Genomic DNA, 8,952 nt, shown 5'->3' on the forward strand with positions numbered 1-8,952 from the left:
AGCGCGGGCCCTTTATACTATTACTAATTCGTTCGCGTCCAAAAATTATCACGTGAACTGCAACTTTAGTTTTTATGAACAAAACAGTTTTACATAAACTTATATAATCCTAATAACTCTAACTCGGCCAGGTAGCGCAGTTGGTTAGAACGCCTGTCTTACAATCGTTAGGTTGCGAGTTCGAAACCCACTGACTGCCTGGTCGTGGGGTGAGCGTCGTCGACGTTCAGCTAAGGATCATGAGTGGTCTATGCAGCCCCCCGGTCTACTCAGCCGAATACTCGAGAAATCGGGTGTGAGGGTTAAATGAGGAGCTGCACATTGCAGCAAAGTCTCGGACGAAGAAAGTATGGTACACACTACCTTAACTGTCACTGGCCAAAAAGATCCTTCGGCTTCCTGTAATTGGCTGGTTGCACTCGTGTAACATTGTGGCTGTTGGAATACACCGAAGTAAAATAAGTGTCTAGATTAACTAAACCCCGAAGCTATCCATAACATTAACAATTCGGTAAATTGGGGTTTTTTGCTGAAGTTTCGGTAAATATTCGGATTGATCATGATCGAAGTTCGGTATTTTGTTAAATTATATTTTGTCAACTGAATCGATTCGGAGATTTCATATTGATTCGGTACTCCGCTTTCTCGAAAAAAGATTCGAAAACGTTTGATACTTCTTTCATGTTATTGTCAAGAACTTCCACTAATTTAATCAATTTTATTCTAAGCAACGTTGAACGTGTACACCGTTTAAACCTGCCTAACGAGCCCAGCTGTGACTTCAGACTTGAGAAATGTGACGGGATTGAAAAAATATTCTTCAATTTATAATCCGTTTTCACACGTTTAGAACTTTGTGGTGACATTGATCATGATTTTAAAAAGTTATGTATATATATATATGTGTATATAAGTGAAAAACAATAAAGGACAAGGCCTCTGCAGCAGCAGGTGTCAGGTGTGCCCATAAATCCTTTCAGAGACGCTCTAAATCTAACAAGACTGAAAAAACGGCCCGACACCTTTAGTAGACACTAATAATTCAATTAGTGGTGAGACATTTACCACTTAAGAGGTATAAATACACAGTTCACCATCTAGTCGACACCAAACTGCAAAGTTTAATCCGACCAAACAACAATGAAGACTGTAATGATCCTGTTCGCTGTGCTGGCCTGCATTATGGCCGAAGAGAAGATGGTGAATCTGGCTGCCAAAGACCCTAAAGTCCTTCAGGCTCTGTTCAAAAACTTCCAGCACTCTGAAGACCGACACTACGCTAACGCTGGAGAGGCTAGACTGAGGCTCAAGAACTTCAGGAAGTTTGTTGGCAAGATGGCTGAAGCCAACGATGAACCCGACGGAGTTGACTATGGAGTTACCTTCTTTGCTGATCTGACAGAAGCTGAATCCCAGCAATACTACGGATTCGCCAACAAAACCCATGGCGCCGTGGAGGAGGAACTAGAGGCACCAGCACCTGAGGAGCCAGCTGGCCTGACTGCATGGGGATCCTCTGCTAACCACAGGGGCAGATACAACAATGCTAAACACCAGGGAAGTTGTGGCAGTTGCTGGGCTTTCACCACCATTGGCATGCTCGAGGGATGGTCTCAAATCAAAACTGGACGCAAATACCACCTATCTGAACAGCAAGTTCTCGATTGTTCGGGAAGGAGCAACGACTGTGGTGGTGGCTGGTACTACGAAGCTTTGGGATACATCAAGAACAACAGACATCTTGCAGCAAGCAACGACTACAGGTACCAAACACGCAAGGGCTCCTGCAGACGGACCAGCTATAAAAACAGTCTACCCTTCTCCATCACTGGAGTCTACAAGGCCCGGGGTGATGCGGACATGGCTGCTCGACTCAACAGCGGTCCTCTCGGAGTTGCCATGGACTTCAGGAACATCAAGATTAGGGGATATTACAGCGGAATATGGACCAACACTAACTGCAGACAGTGGCCCAACCACGCCATCACACTGGTAGGATACGCCAGCAACTACTGGGACATCAGGAACAGTTGGGGTACTGGATGGGGAGATCGTGGTTACTTCAAGATTACCCGAAGTGTCCAGAATGTTTGCATGATTGCCAGCAATCCTTACTTCATCACCGCTTCAGGCAGCAGTGGAGAAGAAAAAGAAGAATAGATATTCGGCAGATGTCTTTGATAATTCATAACCATATCTTTAAATTTTTTCAAACATAAATGATGCACTATTCCATGTCTTATTTTTGTTCAGGAGGAGAATAATACAATTCAAATCTTGATACTTTAACTGGGCTATGCAATTTGTCAACAACCAATTTCAAATTAAGAAAAGATACTGTGAGTGTGCCACTGCTTCTTAGCAAACCAGAGCTGCCCTTCTAAGCATCTTACAGTTTTTAATACTATTCAGGATCACTGAGGTGCAACTGAAACTGCTTTTCGGCAGTTTCATTCTAGTTTAATAGTTTCCGGAAGCTTGCCACGTTTTCGGATCAAAGAAGAGAGATGCACTGATCAGCTAGTCTTTGAAATAAAAAGTCTTCATACAACAATTGATTGTAACAATTCAAATTTCATTTCCATAACAGGTAAAATATCCAGTATCATACCCCTTCATTTAAACATTTAACATTAACATACCTAATATCGGAAAAAATATAGGCGCGATGGCAATACACAATATAACAGAAAATAATTTTTCCCAAAATGTTTTTTTTCAAACTTTCTGTTCGATATTTTCGAATATGTCAAGGGTCATAATTTGTCTACGAATTATTTTTACCACGTCTACATTATTCCCGACAAAAGGCAAGATGCTGCATTAAATCTTCTGTAAAACTACATTAACTAGTTCACAACACAAGCTTACAAATAAAAAATGTAAAATAAATTTTGTATGTCAAAAAATTAGAATATCGTAGTCGATTCAATTGTTTACCCCTTCAGCTTCATACATAATTTCTAAACTTACTCAAATTTGAAAGTATCACTGTCTAAAACTGAGTTAACTTAACTATCTATAGTAGAGACAAAATATAAAATAACAAAGTCATGAACAGCTATCATCGAGCATGTAAATCAGAAGTTAGAATCTCTGAAATTGTGGAAAAAAAAGATTAATAAATTAGAATATTTTAAGTTGAAAGAAACCCCAATCACCTTCACTGTTTTAAGAAACTTAAACCACCTCAAGCCAACATAAGATAATAAAATGAATAAAAATTGGGCAATAAAAATTAAACATATGCATAATTACCTATTTACCAAGTAGAAAATGTTCAACATTAAAACTGTTATATTCCAGCTTACAGTTCTACAAAAATACAACCAGTGAAAAAAATACAGCACCACCTTCAACTTCTGTTTCTCAAGTCCTTTGGGAAAGTTGTGTTTTTTCCGATGTACACATAGGGTAAGTTCCAGTTGAAAACAGGTAATTTTAGAGTAAAACAGGCCTGACAAGCGGCTCCTTGTTCGGAAAGCCATTTCTTTTCAAATCCTCGCGGAGCCTGGTAGATTACCCCTGAAATGTGTTCAGTTAATAAAGTAGGTGATAACACGAGCACAGGTTATACAAACATAGGTTTAGGATGATAGGATTGCAATATTTGTAAAATTTTGTGTTCGAAAAATCAAAATAGAGAAGTGCTGAACTGACAAGGCAAAGAAAATAAAAATCAGTCACTAATATCTAGCACACAGATGGATTGTGATATGACACGATTGGTTAACAGTTGATTGGCAGATTAAATCCGCACAAACGTACCATCAACAGTAACTTCTCCCCACCAATTCTCCTCAACCTTTCTACTAGAGAACACAGCCCCAGGACACTGTCCCAACAAACTCTGCTTGTAATCCAGTTCCTCTTGCCTCCACCCAGATAGCCCCGGAACTGGGACACAAAGTTTCTCACAGCACGCTTCAAAGCAGGACACTAGAGCCTGGTCCACACTTTGAGAGCCCCTACTCTTGTGTAACAGGTTCCCGTGGAGTGTTGCAGTGAGTTGTACTCTGTTGGTTTTGATGACAAGGTGGTAAATTGGCGGGAAGAACCCTCTCAGTTTGCACATGAAATGCAGCATTTTGGCGTAGAAATTAGTCTGTTGTTTGAACTTTCTGCAGGAGGCTTTAGACCCCAGCGCGGATCTGATACTCCCTGCAGCCAGCTGCGCGGCTTCAGTCTGAGTAACTCCCTCTCCGACACCACTGAAACTCTCCTCAACAGTTACCACACAGCACCAGGGTGATATAAAGTCGTCAGGACGATGCTGGACAACTAACACTGGGTGAGACAGACCCTCGTTGTCACATAGCGTAGAAACTGGTTTTAGGATATGGCCTATCTTCATTTTATTTACAGCAGCTTGGGATTGTGTAAGTTTGAGGTGAGTGGGTGCCTTAGAGCTTACCTGAGCGTTAGGGTCATCTTCATCGTCCTCACTGTCGTCAGACTGGATTCCAAAGTTGTAGCTGCTGAGCTTGGACGAGATATTCTGCAGTTCTATTTCGTAGTCTGGAGAGTTGTGCATTTCTGGAACTGCGGATGAAGCAGCTATCGTGTGCAATTGTGGAGTGTGAAACTGGTCTTCTGAAGAGGTAGTGCAGTTTAAGAGCGAGGGACAGGGTTGAGATGTAGAAGAGAGTGAGGGCTCGATGACAATTTGCTGGACTGGAGTCAAGAGTGGAGCTTCACTTTGACTTAGAGGTTGCTGGGCTGAATGCAAGGAAGTGGCTTCTTCAGACATTATCGGTTCCTGACCTCCCGATGAGGAAAAGGCCTGTTCTGATGGAGAATTCCATAAATTGGCAGTTGCATTATCTAAGCTGGAAGGAGGTGGAGCTGATGATGTTACACTCAGTGCATTTTGATCGGATGATTGAGAAGAGCCTCCAAGTGGGACGTAATTTCCAGCCTGCTCGTCTATAACGATATCATCCAGCATTGAAGGAATAGAGGGCAAAGAAGGGAGATCCAGTAAGGACAAATCATCATCGTCATCAGAGCTGTCATCAGAACAGTCATCACTATCAATCAAGACGTGAGAATTACTGACACTTGGTTTCTTCAGAACCTTTTTCGTTTTCTCACCTTCTTTCTGACTCCCTTTATAAGTATTCCCGAGAGTCGCGTCCGGTTCATTCCAACTGCCGAGACTCTGAACACCATCCTCACTATCCTTTACCATGGCTGCCTTGACTTCATCTTCTCCCGGGTCCTTTTGGGTACACGACCGATTCTTCCGCTCCTTACTGTAAGTGTAATCAATGTCCTTACTTCTACCCCTGCCAGAGCTTTTACCTCTGCCTGCTGACTGCTTCCTCTTGTAAGAGTCAGGCCGGTTGATGGCACTAGTTCCGCTATTATTTATAGGAGCCGGTTGTCTGATGGTTAAGTCGTGTCCCCTGATCTGAGGAGCCTGGTGTCTTGCAGGAGGACCTCCAGCAGGCTGATTCCTCGGAACTAACGGTCCTGTATAACCTGTGTCAGAACAGCCGTACGCTTTGTTAGTGTAAGGGTCAATACCAGTGAGACGTATCGGAGGGCGAGCAACAGGAGGTCTGTACTCGTGAACAGGTGGATGTTGGCCTCTCGGTGCGTTGTTAAAAGGCTGGCGAGATTGATGTTGGCCTCTCGGTGCGTTGTTAAAAGGCTGGCGAGGTGGATGTTGGTCTCTCGGTGCGTTGTTAAAAGGCTGGCGAGGTGGATGTTGGTCTCTCGGTGCGTTGTTAAAAGGCTGGCGAGGTGGATGTTGGCCTTTTTGGCCGTTGTTGAAATGTTGGCGAGGTGGATGTTGGTCTCTCGGTGCGTTGTTAAAAGGCTGGCGAGGTGGATGTTGGTCTCTCGGTGCGTTGTTAAAAGGTTGGCGAGGTGGATGTTGGCCCCTCGGTGCGTTGTTGAAATGTTGGCGAGGTGGATGTTGGTCTCTTGGGCTATCTTCGTACGGCTGAGGGTAATTTTGAGGGGGTGGGCGTGGGGGCAAGTTGTCATTACAAGGCATACGAATTGCATGAGCACCATCGTGGGAGAAGGGAGGGTAGTTGGGGTTAGTAAACCCTTGGTTGGGAGGAGCAGGATATCTTGTACCATCATTGGGTTGAGACTGCCGAGTAGGAGGTCCTTGCTGCCCAGATTTGGGCTGGTCTCTGTAATAATTCTGCCTTGAATCCAAGTGATTTCGCAAATCTTCTCTATTATTATGATTGTTTCTATTATTAGGAGGTTGATCAGAGTTCTGTTTATTGGTATCCTGGTCCTTGTATCTGATATCCTGACAAGCAAACTGAGGCTCCACATTCGCTGGTTTGAGATTGGGTTTTTGGTTTTGCTGAGGGGGCTTGTCGACAAACGGTTGGACGGGATTTGTTGGCTTGTTCCAGTTTGGCTGGACTGCTTTGTAGCACACCATCTGAAATTAGTACTCGTGTTATTTACCGAGAAGAACAATATTTCAGTTACATTATGTGACAAAAATGGCCGCAAAACTATGGAAAAATATACCGCGGACTGACCATAAAGTTCGACATATTTCAATGTTTCAATGAGATGGAAACACTGACAGGAGGCCCCATTTTTGGGCATTTGCTTTTTGTACTTACCGATTTAATCTTACCACCCTTCTCAAGAAACTCTAGAGTCTCCTGCAGCTGGATTTGCTTGACTTCAGGTAACATGCACTGTAGATCTAACAGTGTTCTTTTGTCAGCTAGGCACTCTAAAACCTACCAGAATTATTGTTAGCTTCATTGATAATATCTTGTTACATGATAGATATTAACTGGATAATAATATGCATTATGAAGAAACATTATTATATACATTATGTTACTATTGGGGTATTTGATCTGAGAGAGGTTCCAAAACTAATGTTTTGATCTAAAGATGTAAAGTATGATCCGCACAGCTTTTGAGAGTATGCTGGTGTTTTCTGGTGTAACATTCCAATTACCTTTTCACATTCCAATTACCTTTTCACTGATGTGTTGCCGCTTCATGTTGGGCTTATTACTGAATATCTTTAGATGCCACGCCGAATTGTGGTATACCACCTGTATTGCAATGGGATTAACAATAAGAAAGGAAAGAAGTAAAATGAAAGTTATCCAGCTTTTAATGGTTCAAAATTAAGGAAGCAGCGTTTTTAGGTGCTAATGTAAACATTTATTTCTAATTTCCTTAACAGGAAATTGTACGAAAAAGTGGACCTTATTATCCTTCTTCAACATCTCCAGGTAATTCTTGAGAGTTTCTAGAGGAAGGTTTGTCATGGTGACCAATACACTGATATGAGCATGTCCCCCAGCAGCAGCCAAGGATTTCAGTATATCATCGCTCATCTTGTTTATATTACCTTCTAGTGAGATCGGTACGGTGGTTATACTAGGGTTAATATAATGGTTATACTAGGGTTAGCGAAATACTGAGCATTATTGAGCGAGATATTTGTTGATAATTTGTCGACTCCACGTTCTAATTTGTGAACAGTGGTTATTTGTGATTGTAAGTATCAAGGAAACAAAATAATGAAAAGTCTGTTATGGCGCCAATCGTTTGACATAAGGGTCAATGCTTTAACAATGTTTAAGAGGTATCAAAATACAAAATAATAATTTAAGACAATACGTTAGAGTCACCATAACTCTTATAATATGAAGTTTGCTACTTCACAGCTCTAAATATCTTAAACTCAAACCGATAGCTTGAATTTTGCAACTATTATATACAGTTCAAGCACGTGATCGAATCCTCAAAAACTCTCAATATAACTTAAATGGAAATTGATAAAACTGGTCATTTTCAGAATTTCTGCCTATCTCGCCTTTTCTCATAAACGTCCTCAAATCTCTCAGAAGGATCGATCACACTATTATCATAGATCTCAGAACCAAGATCTGTTCTGTCGCCTAGAAAAGTGGGATAATGTAACAGTGGGCCCTGGATAGGATCCTTGTGTTCCGAGTCTGATAAGTAGAGGAAACACCCGTTTACACCCTGGACATGCCCCTCTACAATTATATACCTCTTCTCGTAGTTAGCGAATAATATTTGGGCATTTCGGGTAGTGTGGGGTTTATTTCCCATGATTCCGGGCATTTTCTTGCCCTTTAAAACACGAGCAAGACCCTGGGTTGAGATGGAACCGGGACGACGATGAGTTTTTCCACCGCTGAATTTGGGTTGCCCCTTGTACCCCCACCGCCGGATAACTCCCTGGAACCCTCTGTTTATCGTCAACCCACTGATATCAAGATACTGACCCACGAAGAAATGAGATACGTCTATCTTGTAGTTCACTGGTAGAGCTTGTTCAGCAGTGATAAGGAAACTGTGGGTTGCTTGTTTTGGAGTCATGCCAATACTGAAGAAATCCTTTTGTTGAGCCAGGGGTACTTCTTCAATATTATCCTGTTCAAAAGCAGCCAGTTTTATGGACAGCCGCTCATCCTATTATGGTTAAACACCGGTTGACAACTCATCACGTAGTTGTCCTGAATCTCCAGATAAGTTGAAACAACAATGTCCCCAGTCTGAGGAAGGACCTTGTCTCCCCGTGTTTTCTGGCGATCAGGCCCGTTCTCTGCATCCCTCCTGAAACTCAACCTGCTGCACCTCTCCCTCAAACTTCTTATTACCCTCCAGAAACAGTCTCCTGATATTCCGACGGTCGTCTTCTAGGAACTCTTTGTAAAGTGACACGGACTCTGAAGTATGTCCTGTGTAAGAGTGCGGTTGTGGGACCGGGGGAGGGGCAGGAGCATCTCTAACGGCCCTTCTACGAGTATTGGGAGGCTCCTCTGTTTCAGGGTCACGTGCTCTTATAGGGTATCCGAATATATCCTTCTTGATACCTAATGAGAGGGAGCGGGAGGTGGTGAGATGAGGGGATAGGATCTCAGCTAGCAGTGTTCGTAACATCCTGACCGGAGATCTTTGTTAGTGACGAGTCAT

The 8,952-nt window shown here is 42.6% G+C and overlaps 3 protein-coding genes across 4 annotated transcripts; 1 reads left to right on the forward strand and 2 right to left on the reverse strand.

Moving 5' to 3' along the window:
* The first annotated feature begins 1,084 nt into the window (after window positions 1–1,084).
* Window positions 1,085–2,230, forward strand: LOC134821510 (uncharacterized). The gene has a single exon (XM_063832235.1). It carries the CDS (start codon window positions 1,141–1,143, stop codon window positions 2,158–2,160), a length of 1,020 nt encoding a protein of 339 aa, XP_063688305.1. The 5' UTR covers window positions 1,085–1,140; the 3' UTR covers window positions 2,161–2,230.
* A 289-nt stretch (window positions 2,231–2,519) lies between these two features.
* LOC134821526 (uncharacterized) lies at window positions 2,520–7,353 on the reverse strand. 2 transcript variants are annotated; one of them, XM_063832240.1, is made up of 5 exons: window positions 7,209–7,353; window positions 6,972–7,052; window positions 6,603–6,725; window positions 4,415–6,412; window positions 2,520–3,525 (listed from the first exon to the last, which is right to left on the reverse strand). In XM_063832240.1, exons 1-5 carry the CDS (start codon window positions 7,338–7,340, stop codon window positions 3,520–3,522), a joined length of 2,340 nt encoding a protein of 779 aa, XP_063688310.1. In that variant the 5' UTR covers window positions 7,341–7,353; the 3' UTR covers window positions 2,520–3,519. The 2 variants fall into 2 exon arrangements, with proteins under 2 accessions (XP_063688310.1, XP_063688306.1); XM_063832236.1 differs by having other exon boundaries at window positions 2,555–3,525; window positions 3,769–6,412; window positions 7,209–7,335.
* Window positions 7,354–7,527: 174 nt separating this feature from the next.
* On the reverse strand, window positions 7,528–8,916 carry LOC134826148 (large ribosomal subunit protein uL3m-like). The gene is given in 3 exon segments (XM_063838445.1): window positions 7,528–8,448; window positions 8,484–8,530; window positions 8,533–8,916. Coding segments are annotated over 3 exon segments (750 nt in total). The 5' UTR covers window positions 8,588–8,916; the 3' UTR covers window positions 7,528–7,800.
* Between the last annotated feature and the right edge of the window lie 36 nt (window positions 8,917–8,952).

Source organism: Bolinopsis microptera, chromosome 1 (assembly GCF_026151205.1).
Source record: "Bolinopsis microptera isolate Bmic1 chromosome 1, MBARI_Bmic_1.0, whole genome shotgun sequence".
NCBI lineage: Eukaryota > Metazoa > Ctenophora > Tentaculata > Lobata > Bolinopsidae > Bolinopsis > Bolinopsis microptera.